Source organism: Bipolaris zeicola, assembly GCF_000523435.1.
Source record: "Bipolaris zeicola 26-R-13 unplaced genomic scaffold scaffold_7, whole genome shotgun sequence".
NCBI classification, from domain to species: domain Eukaryota; kingdom Fungi; phylum Ascomycota; class Dothideomycetes; order Pleosporales; family Pleosporaceae; genus Bipolaris; species Bipolaris zeicola.
Genome location: NW_006912056.1, coordinates 270,996 through 289,558, shown reverse-complemented (window position 1 = coordinate 289,558; position 18,563 = coordinate 270,996). Strand labels below are relative to the sequence as shown.

At 51.1% G+C, this 18,563-nt stretch overlaps 9 protein-coding genes across 9 annotated transcripts; 5 read left to right on the top strand and 4 right to left on the bottom strand.

Moving 5' to 3' along the window:
* Positions 1-334: 334 nt before the first annotated feature.
* Positions 335-2,015, top strand: COCCADRAFT_1059 (uncharacterized protein; the record flags this gene model as incomplete). The annotated part of the gene is made up of 4 exons (XM_007709257.1): positions 335-701; positions 780-1,008; positions 1,055-1,547; positions 1,602-2,015. The coding sequence occupies 4 exons, from the start codon at positions 335-337 to the stop codon at positions 2,013-2,015; spliced, it is 1,503 nt and encodes a 500-aa protein (XP_007707447.1).
* Positions 2,016-2,391: 376 nt separating this feature from the next.
* COCCADRAFT_83568 (uncharacterized protein) lies at positions 2,392-3,048 on the top strand (the record flags this gene model as incomplete). The annotated part of the gene is made up of 1 exon (XM_007709352.1): positions 2,392-3,048. One exon carries the CDS (start codon positions 2,392-2,394, stop codon positions 3,046-3,048), a length of 657 nt encoding a protein of 218 aa, XP_007707542.1.
* Positions 3,049-3,881: 833 nt separating this feature from the next.
* COCCADRAFT_1057 (uncharacterized protein) lies at positions 3,882-4,488 on the top strand (the record flags this gene model as incomplete). Its single annotated transcript, XM_007709256.1, has 2 exons — positions 3,882-4,399; positions 4,470-4,488. The coding sequence occupies 2 exons, from the start codon at positions 3,882-3,884 to the stop codon at positions 4,486-4,488; spliced, it is 537 nt and encodes a 178-aa protein (XP_007707446.1).
* A 669-nt stretch (positions 4,489-5,157) lies between these two features.
* On the bottom strand, positions 5,158-7,268 carry COCCADRAFT_1056 (uncharacterized protein; the record flags this gene model as incomplete). The annotated part of the gene is made up of 2 exons (XM_007709255.1): positions 5,158-5,174; positions 5,228-7,268. 2 exons carry the CDS (start codon positions 7,266-7,268, stop codon positions 5,158-5,160), a joined length of 2,058 nt encoding a protein of 685 aa, XP_007707445.1.
* A 569-nt stretch (positions 7,269-7,837) lies between these two features.
* On the bottom strand, positions 7,838-10,014 carry COCCADRAFT_32710 (uncharacterized protein; the record flags this gene model as incomplete). The annotated part of the gene is made up of 3 exons (XM_007709303.1): positions 7,838-8,110; positions 8,160-9,785; positions 9,847-10,014. 3 exons carry the CDS (start codon positions 10,012-10,014, stop codon positions 7,838-7,840), a joined length of 2,067 nt encoding a protein of 688 aa, XP_007707493.1.
* Positions 10,015-10,379: 365 nt separating this feature from the next.
* On the top strand, positions 10,380-11,283 carry COCCADRAFT_83611 (uncharacterized protein; the record flags this gene model as incomplete). Its single annotated transcript, XM_007709351.1, has 3 exons — positions 10,380-10,450; positions 10,502-11,153; positions 11,206-11,283. The coding sequence occupies 3 exons, from the start codon at positions 10,380-10,382 to the stop codon at positions 11,281-11,283; spliced, it is 801 nt and encodes a 266-aa protein (XP_007707541.1).
* Positions 11,284-11,563: 280 nt separating this feature from the next.
* Positions 11,564-14,146, bottom strand: COCCADRAFT_83601 (uncharacterized protein; the record flags this gene model as incomplete). The annotated part of the gene is made up of 1 exon (XM_007709350.1): positions 11,564-14,146. The coding sequence occupies one exon, from the start codon at positions 14,144-14,146 to the stop codon at positions 11,564-11,566; it is 2,583 nt and encodes an 860-aa protein (XP_007707540.1).
* A 421-nt stretch (positions 14,147-14,567) lies between these two features.
* COCCADRAFT_22368 (uncharacterized protein) lies at positions 14,568-16,767 on the top strand (the record flags this gene model as incomplete). Its single annotated transcript, XM_007709281.1, has 4 exons — positions 14,568-14,575; positions 14,617-15,034; positions 15,082-16,210; positions 16,244-16,767. 4 exons carry the CDS (start codon positions 14,568-14,570, stop codon positions 16,765-16,767), a joined length of 2,079 nt encoding a protein of 692 aa, XP_007707471.1.
* Positions 16,768-16,933: 166 nt separating this feature from the next.
* Positions 16,934-18,016, bottom strand: COCCADRAFT_1051 (uncharacterized protein; the record flags this gene model as incomplete). Its single annotated transcript, XM_007709254.1, has 1 exon — positions 16,934-18,016. The coding sequence occupies one exon, from the start codon at positions 18,014-18,016 to the stop codon at positions 16,934-16,936; it is 1,083 nt and encodes a 360-aa protein (XP_007707444.1).
* Positions 18,017-18,563: the final 547 nt, after the last annotated feature.

The following is an 18,563-nucleotide window of genomic DNA, read 5'->3' as shown; positions in this document are numbered from 1 at the left end:
AATCTTCGCAGGATTTATCAGCAATGGCGTTAGTGACTTTTTAGGACCTTAGCACGTTGTTGAGTGCCTCTTCGTACACTTCCGCTTTGAGCATTTTTCGACATTCCCCACATTGGGGGCGCTCCCGCCAGACTACTATGATATGACTCCACTGATCTCGGGGTACAATTGAGTTATAAGGACGTTTGCAATTCCTCATCCCGTTTCCCTTATCTCGCGTCCAGTCTTTTCGACCGAGACCGGCGCTACTGTGATTGGCTACAGTCTCAAGTGCTTTGCTTTCCTCTTCAACAGCCGTTGTGTGGCTTTCCAAACACGCAGAGGACTCGTCAAGATGTCGGCATCATTTCACAGCCTCTTTGATATCCAACCTGGTTCCCAAATCGCAAATCCGGAACCTGCTTATCAGAAGGGTACGAACAAGGCACCGCATCATATCGGTGTTTTACCGGATGTTGAGCTTCATGACTTTGCCGTGAAAAAGGATGGCAATAACCGCCAGCAGTCTGCCTCGAGGCAATCAACGCAGAATGGGGCCGTGACTCCAAAGACACTTACTGAGCTCGAGAATAGCCGGCCTGCAACACCGACCCATGATGATGGGTTCGCTCGTGAGCGGACTTGGAACGCTGACCCCATGACCAAATGGAGGATCTTGTGCTGCTGCTTGATCTACTTTTCCAATGGAATGAACGATGCAGGTATGTAGGAGAACTACTGCAGACCTACCAATCGCTGTTCAACAGCGCTTTCTATGACCCGGTCCTAACAATTACCAGTCGTTGGTGCACTTATTCCCTATATGGAAAAACACTACCACATCTCGTACACAATCATGTCTCTAGTCTTCGTCGGCACTGCGGCTGGTTTCATCATCGCTGCTTTCTTCACCAACTCGGTCCTGGGGAAGTTTGGCAGAGCAAAAACACTAGTTATCTCAGAGACGATACAACTCTCAGCTTACATCGTATTGGTCTGCACACCTCCTTACCCGCTTGTGGTACTATCGTAAGTACTCAACCCCAAATTACTGGCAAAAAACTAACGAGGAAAGCTTCTTCATGTTGGGATTCGGTGCCGCTATCAACCTAGCACTGAACAATGTCTATTGCTCACACACGCATCCTCCAAGCGTCATTTTAGGCATGGCACACGGCAGTTACGGCGTAGGTGGCATTATTGCGCCCATCGTCGGAACAGCCATGGCCTCGAGTGGCATCCTTTGGTCCCGCTTCTACTTCATCGCTGTCGGCATAAGAATCTGTTGCATAGTCTTCGCCGCCTGGGCTTTCTGGTCCTTCAAAGAGGACACCGAGGATAATCTTCTGGAAACCACTATTACCCAACAGACAGCCACAGAGGAAGCAGCGTCGAAGCTGAAAAACCTCAAGCACGCCTTGAAGAACAAAGTCACATTCTTCGGGGCCTTGTTCATCTTCGCGTACCAAGGTGCCGAAGTCAGTATCTCGGGCTGGTTCATCTCGTATCTGATTAATTATCGAAACGGTGACCCTCGCACAGTTGGTTACGTGACGGCTGGATTCTGGGTGCGTTTCTCTGTCATTTCATCGCGATATATAGTATACTGACAATGTTTCCAGGGCGGCATCACAATTGGACGCTTCGTCTTGACGCATGCAGCCCCAAGGATTGGCGAAAAGAAATTTGTCGTCATCCTGACACTCGGCACGGTTGGCCTTCAGCTTTTGGCCTGGCTGACACCAAACTTGATCGGTAACGCGGTCGCCGTATGTCTTTTGGGTCTATTGCTTGGTCCGATCTATCCTTGTGCTTCAACCATCTTCTCGCGTCTGATGCCCCGGAATATCCAGACTACTGCCATTGGCTTCATCGCTGGAGCAGGCAGCTCTGGTGGCGCCGTCGCTCCCTTCACGACTGGTATCCTTGCGCAAGCGTCAGGAACTTGGGTTCTGAATCCGGTATGTCTCGGTATGTATGGAGCCATGTTGGCTTGTTGGTTTGCGCTGCCCAGGGTACGCAAGCGAACTGAGTAGATGGATCGTACATGCGACAAATTCTACGTCAGTGAATATCACTATCCAACATGTTGATTCAGCATGTGCATCGAGTGTTGACGGTGCATATCAGCTCAAGGCGTTCCACAATTGGTGGTTGTGAGCACTGCGACAGGTTATCAGAGGGACCCACTAGCTCACCATGACATCATTCTTCAACACCATCGGGACCCGTGGAACGCGCGTTGGATGTCTCAACCCAGCAGCAGTTACTCATATATCAGTAACTCTCAGTTAGAATCCAAATAGAAACAGACAAAATTTCCAAGCTCTTCAAGTCTTCCATAGAAACAAAACCAACCTTTTATACTTTTCCAGAAAATCACAGCGAAAAAGGAAAATCCGACCAAACAAAATGTCAGCGGAACAAGCCCTCCAAATCCTCAGCATATCCACCGCCCTCATCGCCTCAGGCGGTATATCCGCCTTCTCCCTCTTCTCCATCCCCATGCTAAAATCCCAACCCGCATCGCGCTCCCTCCCCATGGTCCGCTGGCTCTTCTCACGCGGCTCCCACATCTTCCCCACCGCCGGCATCCTCTCCAGCACCAGCTTCCTCCTCCTAACCTACCTCTCCCTGCTTTCCTCCTCAACCTCCTCCCTGCAAACCCTCTTCAGCGCCGCAACCCACGGCCGACCAGCCTATTTCCTCGCCGCATCAGCACTCTGTATTAGCATTGCGCCAATCACGAGTTTACTGATGATACCAACGAATTTCACGTTAATCAAGATAAATGAGGAACTAGGGGGAACGCGGAGTGAGAAGTCGGCGGAGTGGAGGAGGGAGAGGGGGGTAGAGGCGAGGAGTGCGGATGAGTCGGTGGAGGGGGAGGAGGATGTTAGTCAGTGGAAGGATTTGAGTCCGCCGCAGGAGAAGACGGGGAGGGAGAGTAGTCAGAAGGAAGATGAAGAGGTGAGGGCGCTGCTGGAGAAGTTTACGAGGTGGAATGCGTTGAGGGCTGTGGCGATTGGGGCGGGGGGTGTGGTTGGGTTAATGGGGGTTATGGCGTAGATTTTTGATAAGGGGGGATTTTGGAATTTGAGGGGTGTATAAAGTGTAACCGGCGATGTACCAGTGTGTTTGATTGGTTGATCGATTTTGTAGGATTTTGTTATAAGATCTTTATATAAGTTGGGGGTTGTGGCTTGGCTCGAGTACCGCGTACAAGCCAAGAAAGTTGGGGTTATACGAGATGCGATTTGTACGACGAGCTACTAGTTTTTGTTCTCACATGCTTGGGATGTGAGGCTAATTAGTTAGTTTGCATGTAATCAATAATACTAAACTTAAGTACATTCCATCGCGATGCTAGTACGATACTCTTCACTCAGCTCGCTTGCTGACCCCGCAACAAGGGTTACACTTCATCGACCCTGTTACTCCCCACATGGACTTTACTATACTCAACATTGCTATCTAAACTAGAGAACCCCACACTTATATACACTATTACCTTCTCCGCCACTTCAGCCTTATCCGAATAATTCCCAACTCACCAATCACATTCCCGACCCCATCCTGACGTGCTCGCCAAGCTAAATGGCGTTACCGCCCCATTGCGGAGGCACATATCTGACATCAGCAGGCCTACATGTATAGCATCGTACCAATGAGAGCGGAGGAAACTGGGTGCCTGAATAGAAAGCATAAATGAGAAGCAAGCCAAATAGATAAGATGCCGCATCCTTACCTTATTTGCGAATCTACCAAGGACGATTGAGTGTTGGGGTACATGTAGCATCTTACTTACATGCCTGTTCCCCGTCCTATAAACTACAGATCGTGCTTTTCCCCAGCAGCGTATATCTTTTGTTTGAGATATTAGGGAAGCATTTCAGCAAAAAATGCACCGCGCCCTCACCCTCCCCGAAGTCCTCCTCTCCATAATCTCTTACCTTCCCACCCGGGACCTCCTAACCTGCCATGCCGTCTCATCCGGCTGGCGCCGCATCCTCGTCGCAAACCTACCCGCTCGAATGCGTCCACTACCCGACACACCCTCCTCTCCTCTCTTCCAAAAACCCACGCTTGTCCTACCAGATCCCATACGCAGCCTAGCCCGTTCACTCAATCTCCGGCCAAAAGAGCTCATTGATTGGATCGCCCAGCCAGAGGTCGAGACTGAATACCTGAACTGGCGGTTTGCGGTGACAGATGAGCTTCAGGAAGCGTTGGGACCGTATATGCATCCTTTGATAGCGGCGCATGCGTATGATTTGACGGGTGGGATAGAAGATGTAGCAAGGGGGCAGATGGGTATTTCCATTGGGACAGAGATGAAGCTAGAAGAGTTTGAACGGATGCTTGAGATAGGAGATAGTGAAGAGGAAGGGATGAAATACTTGACGCAGCCAGTGACGAAGTATGTGGAGGTGAGGTGTTTGGATGGAGCGGAGTGGAACGAGGAGTATATGAATGTACGCACGACACAGGATGACAAGGAGTGGTTAAGAAAATGTGTTAGAGTTGAACGGGAAAGTGGGGTTAGAATGTGTGATGTTGTTGATGAGTTGAGGGGGGTTATTGAAGCTGAATGGACCGTGCTGCAAGGATGTGGTAAAGTGCTGCTGGATTGGCGTATGGGTCATTGTCCCGAGAGGCATGTTTTCTATGCTTTTGATCGTACGGGGTGATTGATGGATGTGATTTCGTCGGGGCATGTACGTTTGCCGCGATCTGCAGACGTCTGCATGTTGCGGCGCAGGGTGAAAAAGGATGCGGACAGGTTCCGAAACCAAAGCACAAACGACACCAAGGTACCGCTTGGATGAGGGGCTGATAGTGATGAAGATACGGGAGACAAGAGTTCATCAGGAGAGAAAGGCAAGATGAAAAACAGGTAGTGACACAGTGTGAGAGGCACTACAGAGATGGCAGCCTACCCCAAAGATCTGGCCAAGTCAAAGCAGAGATATGACCATCGGGAGAAGGGAAAGAAATGAGAAGGGAAAGTGAACCATAATGATTATAATTCCAATATTCGTCCAAAATATTACCGACCAGCATCCAGTGTTGGCTTCTTGAAAAAGTTTGATACAAGAAAGATTGATGCACTGACCCGATACCGTCTATCTATCGCTGATCTTGACTCGCAAAGACGACGAACAATGCGTACATGGCTTAAAAGTTCATCAAATCTAGCACTCGTTAGTCCACAGTCCTTCTTACACACAAACAACACTGTACTCACCTCGTCCGAAAAGTGCTCTCTTGGTCCAGTCCATGGCAAGCAGAAACCTTGTTCGGAGACTGACACTCTGGGCAAAGTATACTCCTCTCCACAGGTAAACAGCCAAGAGGCCTCCACTCAACCCGTAGCCGTTGTAATCGAAAATTGCGGCGTTGCCAATATATGCCAAGGAACCCAGGTGCTTGTACTCGAATGCCTTGTACACTGCATCGTCCAAGTCACCATAGTCGACATTGTTCAGAGCCATACCTGGCGCAGCCTGGGCAATCTTGTTGAACTTGCGGCCAAGGTACTCGCCCTGCTGGTTAGCGCGCTGAGCGGTGGCAGGGAGGGAAGTGAGCTTTGAGTCGATTTGGAAAAGCAGCTCTCTAAGCTCACCAAAGTCGAGAGTGCCCGACTTGTCTTTGTCGTATTGCTCAAAGAGCTTGTCTAGACGGCGGAGATGGTTGGAAGCTTGAGGAAATCGCTGCTTGACACGCTTAGCAATGCCACGCCAGTCCGAATAGGAAATGTGCAGGCTTTCAGGGTCCTTGCCCTTCTCCCAGGCCGTAGTGCGGAGAAAGTTCACAATGTGATCAGAGACGTTATTTTGTACGGTTGCGCAGTCACCGATGGCATAGACATCTCCAAGGGGTGCTCCGTGGAGACGGAGATGTGTATCGGTTTCCAGAGCATGTCTGTTGTTCTGACCATCGAGTTTAGCAGCAAGACGCTTGCAGAAGTCTGTTTGAGCCACGCCAGTAGACCAAAGACAGAAGCCCATGGGAATTTCCTTTGTGACAAACTTGCCATCTTCGTCTTTTTGTGTGAAGAGAATCCGGTCTGATTGAACCTCCTTGACACGAGAATTTGTGAGAATGTCGACCGAGTCGTGAGCGAAGCGTTGCTCAGCATATTGAGATAATGCTTCATCGTAAGTATTGAGAATGTGGCCACGCGACTGAATTACATGAACAGAAATCTCGTTGCGCAAAAGCTTTGGGTATAGTTTGCAAAGGTCCTCGTTGAGCATGTCAAAGAGCTCAGCCGCGAACTCTACGCCAGTAGGTCCACCCCCACAGACCACAAACGACAAGAGTCGCCGCCTCTCTTCGTCTGAAGTTGTCGGCAGACACGCACTTTCGAGGTTCTTGACTACTTGATTGCGGATGATCCTGGCATCGCTGATATCCTTGAGGAAATGGCAATGTTCTAGGCCTTTGACACCGTGTGAATTGGACACGGATCCAACACCAATCACCAGCTTGTCGTATGGAACGTAGAACCGTTGTTCCTTGCCTTGGGCATCTACAGCTGAACACTCAACAAGCTTCTCCGAAAACTCGACGTCTTCGGCTTTTGCCTTGAGGAAATGTCCACGCACTCTCCTCACTATCCTTCGGACGGGCTCAACAAGCGATCGCAGTTCCAGCGTACCCACAGTTGCAGACGGGAGCATAGGTGTGAAAAGGAAAGTATTCGATGGCGAAATTACTGTGACGTGATAATCATCCTCGTTTAGTTGCTTCAAAAGCGCGACGCTGCCCCATCCCGTGCCCAGAATGACTAGCTTGGGTTTGTGCTTGAGCTGTTTGTTCTCAGGGCTCTCGTCATCGTCTACAAAGTGATTGGCGATTGGAAGATTCTTTGGTCCTCCTCTGGGTGGATTCAGAGCAAGTTCTGATACAGGGAGGTCTTCGGTGATAGGGTCCTCATTGTAGGTGTAGGCATCGTAAACGAAGAAGCCGGCGACAAGAATGCCGCTCACAAGGACGAAGGAGCCAAGGGTTGCTATTGTCCTGTATGTGTATCGCACCAACCGTGACCTTTCCGCTGGGTGTGTCCTCGTAGATTGGTTTCGTATGACGGTAGAGGCGGGGTATTGCTTGCTCAAGGGGGATAGCTGCAGGGTAGCGCGTTTGGACGCAGACACGGGGCTGCCATTGCTAAAGGAGGTGCGGAATTGGGAAGTCGGAGGGCGAGGAAATCTCCTACACAGAAGAGGAGCTCTAGAGGTGATATTGTATCCGCGCGACAGCGATGTGGCGTGCCGTGGGAGCATTGTGGAGGATCCGAGTGGTAGCGATGCAACCGGAAGCAGGAGTGGGAGTAGTGATTAGGGAGATTGCGGGCTGAACGCGCCCGAAAGGTATGTCGGCAATTGGACCACAATTGCAAAATTAACGCAGTGATATCATATGGAAGGGGCAGCAAGTACCTTCTGGGTATGTCACAGTTGCGTAGAGACAAGTAAGAAAGGTTGCTGGGAAGGGCGGAAATGTTTGTCGGATGCCGGGTTACGTCACCATCAATAATGATGGGTTGATGGCTGAACTCGGAGCTTGCCGGCCACCCCTGCATGCCTGTCAACCAGGTATTCTGTACCCACTACCACATATGCACACGACAGTCGCGCAACTATTTCAGAAAGGAGAATCGCAAAGATAATATTCTACATAGACATACTATGTTCCGTGTATAGAAACGCCCAGGCGTTAAGAATACAGCAAACGAGGGCAAAGATCATCTTCTAGTCGTACAACACCATCACCATGTTCATGCCTGGCCATGTATGCGTACACTCCAATCGTATATACATCCATCTCTTGAGCCACCATCACTCCGCTACTTCTAGCACGACCATATGCCAACTGTGCCGTCCTTGCGTCCTTCCACGAGATAGCCATCTTTGATTCTCACGTGCTCAATGATGGAGTGTGTTGTCGTGTCTTCTTCGTTGGCACCGGGTCCACAGTTCCAGTGTCTTCCGTCCGTCTTGTCGTATACCTTGACTACATCCTCACCAGCTGCACTGACAATACGACGCGAGTCGAACATCATGCTGGTTACAGGGTGGTCGTAGGCGTAAGCATCGGCGATAGCGCCGGTTCGGAGATCCCAAATCTAGATTACAGGTTAGCGACATGATTGTGTAAGACTGACTCCAACTTACGCGAATACTCCTATCGGCGCTACCGGTGACAAGGTGAACATCGTCGAATTGTAAAGCAGTGACAGGACCGGTGTGGCCAACCAGACTCCTGTGTACCTGACCGCTTCGCAGATCCCACAGGCGAACCATTCCATCTGCGGTACCACAGGCGAGTGCAGCATCAAAGACTTGGATGGCTCCAACGAAATCAGCAGCACTATCAGTAGCACGGCCAGTCTGTTTCCATCCACTGTTGGTCGTGTTTGCGGCGGTTGCTTGCGCAGCAGCCCAGAGCACATCCAGCGTTTGCACACAGCGTCCTTTGACAAGATCCCATTGCCTGAGTGTCTTGTCGGCAGAACCAGAAACCAATGTGTCACCGCGGAAGTGGAGCGCCGTGACTTCGTCAACATGCGATTCCAGAGAAAACATGGGGCAGTCTTGCATGCTAGTCGACGGAGGCGCGGGGGGCGCGTCTTCTGCGTTTTCGAATGCAAGACCATCATCACTTTCCTCATCCTGCTTGTTTATCCGGTTGTCCATAGGCGCATACTCGGCTTTGCTCAGATCCCACAACCGTATCGAAGCGTCCATTGAACCAGTGGCGACAATGTTGTCCTCGACCTGAAGGCAGCGTACTGAAGAGAGGTGACCCTCGAGCATTCCTATGCACCGTCCAGCACTGAGGTCCCATACGCGTACAGTGTCATCCAAGGCAGCCGAGACCATCATGCCCCACGGCGCATCAAAGTCCATAGCTGTAATAGATTCCATATGTGCGGGCAGTTCCTTGATCTTAGATCCTGATTGCAGATGCTCGTGTAGGACGGGCATGGACATGCGCTTCGAGAGGCGCTTGGCCTTGCCTCTTGTCTTGGGCGACGAGGGTATCTTTTGATATATCGATTCGGACATGAACTCGCCCTTGCCTTCTGACTGCTCGTCACTTGTTTGCGACCCTGCTGTCTTGGGCGCCAGGGCTGCCTCATCGTCCAACTCTTCCTGCAGGTCCTCGATTTGGTTATCCACAGTTAACAGATCCTGCTCCAGCTCCCCCTCTTCGAGTTCGAGCCCCGCCAGACGATCAATGACCATTTTGCGCATCGTGTTCAGGTTGGCAATCTTGTTGTCGATTTCATGAATCTCGGCCACGCACATGTGCTTGCGCACACCCATCATCTCGAGGCGGTGGGCCATTGAGCTCCGCTGCGTCTTGAGCTTGCGCATCGACGGGGGCACATTGGGGTCGTCATCTTCGACACCGGCGCCTATCAGTCGCTGGCCGCGCGCGTTGTGGCGGGCGCCCGAGGAGCGGGGGAGGATGCTGTCGGGCTTGTCTGGCAGCGAGGCCTCGAAGCCCTGGAACAGCGAAAACTCGCTATTATCTTCTGGAATATTTGCGAGCAGATCGTTTGGGATGTAGGCGAGGGCGCGCTGCTGGATCTCGGGGACGGATATGCGCGAGCGCACGAGCTCGCGGGGTGTAGTCTGGGCAAAGGAAAAGACGGAGCGCTGCATCAAGGGCCGTCGCAGCTCACGATGGAGCTCGCCGAGGGCGTTGTGATAGTGCTGGGAGACGCCCTCTGCGCCAATTAGACTTCCAGCCGTCGCCGTGACTTTTTTGCCAAAGGCCTGCAGATGGCGGGTCTAGCGAGCATGTTAGCACGACGCTGTGTGCGGCGGGAGAAATTGCAGTGGGGCTGTCTACATCTGGCAGCGAATCTATGAAGCTCGCTTCTTCGGGGCGCTGCGGGCGGTGCTGGTTGTTCTGTTGGTGTTGCTGGTCATCGTCAAAGAGCTGCGAGTATCTGGGGGAGCGCGGGCTGGTGGAGCGTCCGCGGCCTGGTGATCCATTGCGGGCGGTTGACGAGGCCATCCGAGCGCTGGTGGGTGGAGGGGGCGGGCGAGCAGGCGGGCGGGACGGTGACGAGCAAACGCAGTAGTGCAACGGGCTTGGTTATGTCATCATCCACCGATGGCAGCAGAGAGGCGGGCCGGCAGGGCGGCGGGCGGTCAGGTCGAGGGCGTGTGAGGCGCGATAGTATCTACTGAGGGCATGGATACGAGCGACAGGCCTTGTCCTTGGTGTTGGTCGGCATTCCCGCTGCGTCATCCGCCGAAGCTCAGCGCCGATGGTCGGGTCTTAGTCTGACCTGTATGTCCTGTGTCCAACACACCGCTGGCCACCATGGCTGTCCTCTCTGACATATACCCTCGCGCTGCTCCCGCCGTCTCCCCGCCATGGACGCTGCCATTGACCTCTCCGACGCCTCCAAGGCGCTCGACCTTGCCAACATCCGCTTCCAGCTCATGTACATGTCTCCCGCCCACCGCGCCTGAGTCACCAGCTGACCCTCGACTAGCCGTCTCGAGGATACAATCACCTTTCACCTGATCGAGCGCGTCCAGTTTCCCTTGAATCAGACCATCTACCACCCGGGCGGCGTCGACATTGGCGAGCCCAACACCAGCCTGTTTGACTGGATGCTCCGTGAGCAAGAGCGTCTCCAATCTCTCGTGCGCCGCTACCAGTCCCCCGACGAGTACCCCTTCTTTCCAGAAGTCCTTCAGGAACCCATTCTCAAGCCCATCAACTACCCTCAGATTCTGCATCCCAACGATGTCAATGTAAATGCAAAGCTAAAGGATTGCTACATCAAGCACATTCTGCCCGCTGCCTGTCTGCAGACCGAGCGTGGAGACCGGGGCGAGTCGCAAGAAAACTACGGATCTTCTGCCACCTGCGATGTCTTGACCATCCAGGCTCTGTCGCGGAGGATACACTTTGGAAAGTTTGTTGCCGAGGCAAAGTTCCAGCAAGAGACGGAGCGCTTTGTCAAGCTGATCAAAGACGAAGACCGGAAGGGCATTGACGAGGCTATTACGAATGCTGCCGTTGAGAAAAAGGTGCTCGAGAGACTGAGGTTAAAAGCGAAGACGTACGGCACCGACCCTGACCTCGGCGCCAATGGCTCTTCAAAAGTAAACGCAGATGCTGTGGTTGCCATGTACAAGGTACGTGTGACTCTGAATCTTATTACATACGTGCACTGACACGTAACAATAGGATTGGGTGATTCCCCTGACGAAAGAAGTCGAGGTGGAATATCTCATGCAGCGGTTAAAGGGTACCCAATGGGAATAACTCAAAAGATGGAAACATGCAAAACCGACTTTTGGCCTCCTTTAAAGTTCTAGAAATGAAGACTTAACCTGGAATATATGGTAATTGCCACTGTCACCTCTGAGCAATACAAATTTTGCCGCCCTGCACTCGAATGGCTGATATGTGACACCCTCTTGCCCCACCATCAAGTAAACACATTCAATAATTTCACACACCCCCTTCCCCTATTTTACCAACTGTACCTCAAACTCCATCAACCTATGACCAACAGACATACCAATAACACCTTCACTTCCCTTCAAGGCTCCTGCTCAGTCATAGCCTCTAACCTCGTCCTCACCATCCCCGGATTCGACCTCCCCCTCTCATCCGTCCAACACCTCAACACCTCCTCCCTCATAATGCGCCTCGGCGCCCTCTTCCCCGTAAAAAGCTCAAACTGCGCAAATCCCTGTTCAGGCAAAAGATCCAGGCCGTCTAGACAAATCCACGACGACGACGCGGCGGCCTCGCCCCGCACTTGCCTTGTCAGCGGCGTATTCAACGTGCGATATGCAAGTTCGATTACCACGCCCCCGGATGGCGACTGCATCCAGTGCTTTGGCAGCGTGAAGTCAGGTGATGGCTCGCCGTTGACGGAGTGCGTGGGGATGCAAGATACGATGACGGTTGCAGGGCGGAAGTCGTGCGGCCAGGCTATATCTCTGGAGGACAGGATACGGAATGTAGGCTGTGTATCTTGTACGAAAGAGGGAAACAGCGTTGCCGCCTCGGGGCTCGCTGCCAGCCGTGTAAAGTACATGACCAGCGTTTCAGCATGTGCGATTGTGCGGTTGAAGATGGCGATGTTTTTGATGCCGAGATGCAGCATGGCGTAGATTGCGGCGCGGGCCATGCCGCCTGCGCCGATGACGAGGGCGGAGGTGATGGAGGGTCGCACGGCGTTTGCGGGGGAGAGCCCGCGACGGATGCAGGAGCGGATGCCGATCCAGTCTGTGTTGTCGCCGAAGAGGGCTTTGACGGGGCCGGATTGGTTGCGTTCTTGGAAGAGTTCGAAGCCTTCTGCGTTGGGGATGGTGCCGTCTGCGTTCAGATGGCGGATGGGGAGGATAGTATTGATGGCGCCGATGGCGCGGGCGTGGCGACTAACTGCGTGGGTGAGGGCGAGGGCGTCAACCTTGAAGGGCTGGCTCACTGCTGTGCCACCAAAATCTGGTTGAAGGATTAACTTCTGAATGATGTCGTCTAGGTTCCTGGTTTCTATGCTCTCGAAGTGGTGTGGCATCCCACAGGCTCGGTATGCGGCGTTGTGCATTGCTGGACTTAGACTGTAGGCTGTTGCTGCACCTGTGATGTAGAATTTCATTGGATCGTAGGTGAACGAAGCGTATAAAATGTGCGTAGCTTCCGTTACAGTGAGCCATGATGTTTCCGGATTTTTCTGGGCTCTTTCTTTGAAGTTTTCGCTTTTCCTCAGCTTCTCCGGGATGACTGGTGTGAGGACCTGATTGAAACAAGCAGAGCGGCGTCCTGCCCTGCCAGTGTTATAGCATATCATTGGTATCCTCCGAGACTTTGCGTAAATCGTGTTTCGGAACGACTGGATCGCCGCGTTGTCGTCCATGAAGTTGGCTGGGCGCGTAAAGCGTGCGATACTGCACCCCAGCCGCATTGCCGTGTCGTACTTTTCCAGCCAAAATACATCGTACCAGTCCATTGCAGCGTGTAAATGGCCAATGATCTTTGTGGACCCCCTGGATGCGACAACAGCTTGTATCAGCTCCTCATCCATGGTCAGGTCGACTGTTATGAATTCTGGTGCCATCCGCAAACCATGCCATACGCTAGCAAGATACGCCGCTATCGAGTAGCTCGGATTTTTTGATATAGGCATGACATGGTAGATGATTGGTGTGACGGTACTCCTGCGGACCCGAGATATGCTTTTACTAATGTCCTCGGCGTAGTCTGCACTAAGTTGCTTGGGTTCCACTACGATTTCGAATGCGTCACAGCCGAATTCTAGTTCCTCAATGTCGACACCGTCAGAGGTGAGGTCTGAGAGTTGTACTTGGACAGCACATGTGTAGTTTCTTAGCTCCAAATCGATGTATGATAAGGGGAAGTAGCCGGGATCTAATGTTGGGGTATCGCTTTTTGTGCTCCCAGGCGTACCCCTGGGCGATAGGATGCGAGCCAAAAACTTGAAGAAAGTCCTTTCTGCTCTTTTCAGTGTTAGAAAAGCTGGCACAGAGCGTTGTTGGGCAGGAGCGACGGAAAGATGCGAAGCATTCGTTTCAGAGATGTTGTAGAATTCATAGTTTGAGCACCGTCGGAACACGGGCGTGCTGATAGCGACTAGTTCTTGAACTCTGGCCTCATCGGTTTCCAAATATTCACGTATGCTGCGGGTATCCCGTGTGATGTGGATGACGGGGTGTGATGCTGAGAATTCGCGTAATAGAGACTGGGTGTTGTTGTCCAACGGAAAGCTTCCATTACAAACAATGATGGCGCCTTTGCTGTGACTGTGAAGCACATCGCGGAGTATCTCTTCCTGGCGAAGACTACGATTTGAAGATCCGTATTGTTTCCGGTATGCGGTGGTTGAAAAGCCGGTGGCAGAATGAAAGACGCTTTCCATGTCGATAACTCTTTTTTGACAGATTACAGATGCCATCATAGCCAACGTCGCTTTTCCTGTTCCATGCATTCCAATGAGAACAATTGATGCCCTCGAGTCAAAGACACGCCGAAACTCATGCTGAGGAGGTGATGGTGTAGACCTTGCCGAATTAGGTAGACTTCGCTGTTTCGACGCCGGTGGAGACGGCGTTGGGAGCGAACCACGCCCATCTCTTGATCGGCTTTCTGTATTCATTGTCGCAAATGAGCGTTTGGTGCCGACCTTCACAGAAGCCATAGCCCTCAATCTTGCCGATGTGTTCCTGGTCGCGAAGCATGAATGACTTCCAGTATCGCATCGACTTGGAATCGCTTGTCGTCCTGGCGAGTCACGTGGCATCGGCTCTCCCCGCTTTTCCCGGGATAAATCTTTATCCTACTACGGGAACCCTTCCCCAGCTTTCTCCACTCGCCATCATTCGGTAATTTACATGGATTTCTTCGGCCCAGGCAAACATGCCTGCTTACCCGGGCCTAGATTGATTGTCAGATTCCTCTGCTAGCGAAGATTTGGGGTTATGCTGCAACACCTACCTAATTGATCTTTCCGCCATCAAAAAGCAAAACGCAGTTAATGTCTTCGCAAAGCCAAGATAAGCGCCGCTTAATCTCACAAGATGTTCCCGTAAAACGATTCCGAGTATCCAGAGCTTGTGATCAATGCAGGACTGCCAGAGAGAAATGCGACGGCAACCAACCCACTTGTTCGCCATGTGTAGACAACAAACGGGACTGCACGTACACTTCAAACCCAAAGAAACGAGGATTACAACCTGGATATATACGCGGCCTTGAAACGACATTAGCATATGTCTTTCAGCAAAATCCCGAGATCGAGACGACGGTGTATAACCAATTATTCCAGGAGAATACGGTTTTGCTTGCACGGGGCACTAAGGAGTCAAATCGATTATACAAAAGCTGGGCCAAGAGCAGATTCTGTCAGGATTTTACTAAGGCCTTAGCTGGCGAACAAATAGAAACGAGAGAGGAAAAGCAAGCAAGCCCCAATGATGACAGCGACGTGGATGTAGAAGATGCAACCTTTAATCAGACAACGCCTGGAGCTCAATCACACCAATCGGTAAGATGCTAGAAAATGCGTATCAAAATGTATACTAACGTGGATAGTTTCCATCGGTCAGTGCCCCAAGTCATGTACCGGAACAGACACCCAGACCCTCATTGTCGGACCTTCTCTTTCCTAATGTACAGCAATCTGTGATCCCCTCGGCACAAGTGCCACTACCTGCAGACTCATGGAAATTATTGGAGACTTATTGCACATATACGCAATGTTGGCTGCCGATTGCGGATAAGCTAGAGATACTCAAGTTGTCCTATTCTTATCCTGAACATGGACTAGAGTTATCTTGCGACATGACAAATTCCGGAAGTCATGCCGAGATGTGGAGTATATTTGCAGTAGGGTCTCTTCAGATTGACTCCAGGAATACGAACGTCGATCTACGAGATGCACAGCCTGAGAAGTTCTATGATGTCGCTAGGCTTCTCATCCCCACTGAATTGGGACAGCTTGGTCTTGATCATGTTAAGGCTTTACTAAATCTTGCCGTCTTTAACATCAGTAAAAAAATGTTCAGTGCTGCCTGGCGTCTTGTCGGTACTGCTTTGCGAATATTTCTGACCACCACAAACCCTCCGGATATGAATAAGACCCAACGAAAACACATCCTGTCCAGTTGTTTCGTCCTTGACACTCTGCTTTCTTCACAGTTGAAATTACGTCCTTATCTGGATAAAGCTGATCTAGATTGGATGGGGAAGATAGAAGAGGACGGAATGGAAGAATGGCAACCTTGGAACGGGCAGCTGAGAGTGCCATCAGCTCACCAGCCGCCGTCACCGACCTTATCATTGAGTACATTCAATGCTCTCCTGGAATTGGTAGACATATTTGGGAGCACTACACGTCCTCAAAATGCCCCAAACTTCCTCCACGAGATGATTAGCCGCCTTGAGGCATGGAAGTCTTCGCTGCCACAGAAACTCGACTATATTCGGAAAGACTCTACTCCCATGACGCCACCTGCATTGTTGCTTCGATTCACCTACTGCGTAACTGCACTGGCATTTGTTCCTTCTCATAACTGGTTTCAGCAAACACTAGATGTGCTCAGCACAATGAATGCCCAACTCGGAGCTGCGAGAATACCTGCCATTGTCTTTTGTCTTCTTCAGAGTATTAAAAAGAGCGGTTCAACTCTGGTCTTTGATCAGACAACACACACGAAGATGCGTGAGTTATTCACCAGCCTTGATCAGTCATTAGGTCGACCAGAAGAAGCATCCACAGGCACTCGAGAAGCAACAGGCTCACACGAAAGTATACCCCAAGATGTCTCAGGGCTAATGCAAGCATCTCCTTCGTTCCCCATACCGAATATGGGTGAGCCTTTCATCGAGGGATATCAGCGAACATCTGGCTCTTCAGCGCATGTAGATGGCCTTCTGCCTGCAATGAACAACACACAAGAAGGCGACAATCAACACCCATTCAACCCGTTTGACTTCACCATGAATATCTTGATGCCGGAATCTCACGATCCGTACAACGCTCTGATTTCGGGAGATTTGGGGAACTTCCTCGACGACTTTGCTTCTGAGCATGGAGCAAAGAAGCTACAGAACCAGCCTCAATTTATGGAAAATCTAGGGTTCTCTGCAGAGATAAGCATGGCCGATCTACTGGCAACAGACCCTACTCGATTCTTGACTACGGGTCCGCAACCAGCGCAGGATGAAAACCAGAATTCCACGCAACTTCCATTTAACACGCTGTACGAAACCCGTTGAGATATCTGAACCTCAAGATTTTTGAAAAAAAATATTGGCTTGCTACTAGAAATGGTTTAATATATACGGTTGCGAAGAAAAACAGTCTGTATGGAGACTGGCTGTTTACATACTACGCTATCAATATTGGTATCACAGGAACAAACGAAAGCAATCAGCTCATGCGCTAAAGGCGTGCAACTTCAATCTCCTGGATGACCTTTTTGGTTTCCTGCCCCTTCTTACCATGCACATTTTCCAACTTCTGTGAACCAGACGAAACGCCCCCAATGAACCCCAAATCCTGTTGCAATTTCCTCCAAGATTCTGCAGCACGCTCTGCCAGTTCCTCAACTACCGCATGATCTGTGCTGTTCATGATTCGGTTGAAGAGCTCCATACTGACCCATCCATCATAACCGACCTCTTTGATGATGGCATGTACAACGTCTCGTACCGGCAAATACGCTCCACGTGAGGTCTCACCGTAGAATAACCTGCAATTCCTGCTCCATGACATGCGAGCCGGCTGTTCTACATTGTAGAATTCATGGCCACGTACCAGGGGTTGCGCGAGCCGTTCTGCATCGACAACCTGGACAAAGAAAATCTTTTCCTTATGTGGCTTGATTCGTTCAACAAGCCGTTGCATCGACTCGCGAACCTCTTTTTCTGCGTCGGGGGTTTTCCTCGTTTCTGAAGTGGGATCGGCGTATATTCTCGCGAGGATGTTGAAGCTGTCGAGGCAGATGCCAAAGTTGGATCGATCAACCCGCGTTACAACGTCCCAGCATTCTTCCCACTTGTTCACACGCGTACCCCAACCCAAGCTTTCATACGCAAACCGCATCACTGGCGATTCTTGAAGTCCGAGATCTGCAACTTCCCTGAGATCGCTGATGATAACCTCCGTGTCTGAGGTCACTTGATCCTCCGGAAGGAATGATGATGGAATTTGAATGATATCCGTTTGGAGCACCTGGGCCAGCTTTATCCACAGCTTCATCTCTTGAATCCTCTGTTCGTGTCGTTTTCTGTCCACCAGACCCTCATAGTGCATAAATGGTTGTAGGCAAATGATCTCAAGGCCGAGAGAGGAGCAGAGATCCCGAACAGAAGCAGCGCCTGCGAGAAGAGCAGAAGGCGAGTCGGAGCCAGCGTGATCAACCAAGTCTTCAAAAAAGAGCTCGATACCTTCAATTCCATGCTTTGCGGCCATGGAGAGTTTGTGCTCGAGGCTGTGGCCAGCATAGGACCGGCCTAGCGACATGGACGAAATCCCAAGACGATACGGCATTTTTTTGCAATGTTGAATATGTAACAATGTAACTTAGAATTGTAAAAAAAAATCAGATGGTTCAAGATAATGCAACGGAAGTTATTCCAATAACCAGTTAAAATCAAAACAAGCAATCAACCCCCCCTCTACTAATAAACCAAACGCCCAAGTCCCCAAACCGCCTTTCCCCCCACATCTCACCACCTGATCAACAACACAACCCCCCGTCTCCTTCTAGAACCGTAACCCACGCACGTTGAATTCTTTTGCCCCCCTCCCTCATTCCTACAGAGCAATAATTCTTTATCCCCAGCGTTAGCACCCAACCAAACCGACTTCTCGGCATCATCCTAGTAGCCCCTGCCCCTAGACTGCGCGCTGACGCCATGCGACGTCCGCGAATCAATGCACCGATATCCAATCCACCGATGATCAATACCCCGATGGTATCCGCTTATCTCGGGGGTAAAAGATACTGTGCTAGCCTTTTGCAGCCGGGGAATGCCATTGCCCGTTCTTGCTGCGTCTCTGCTGCGTA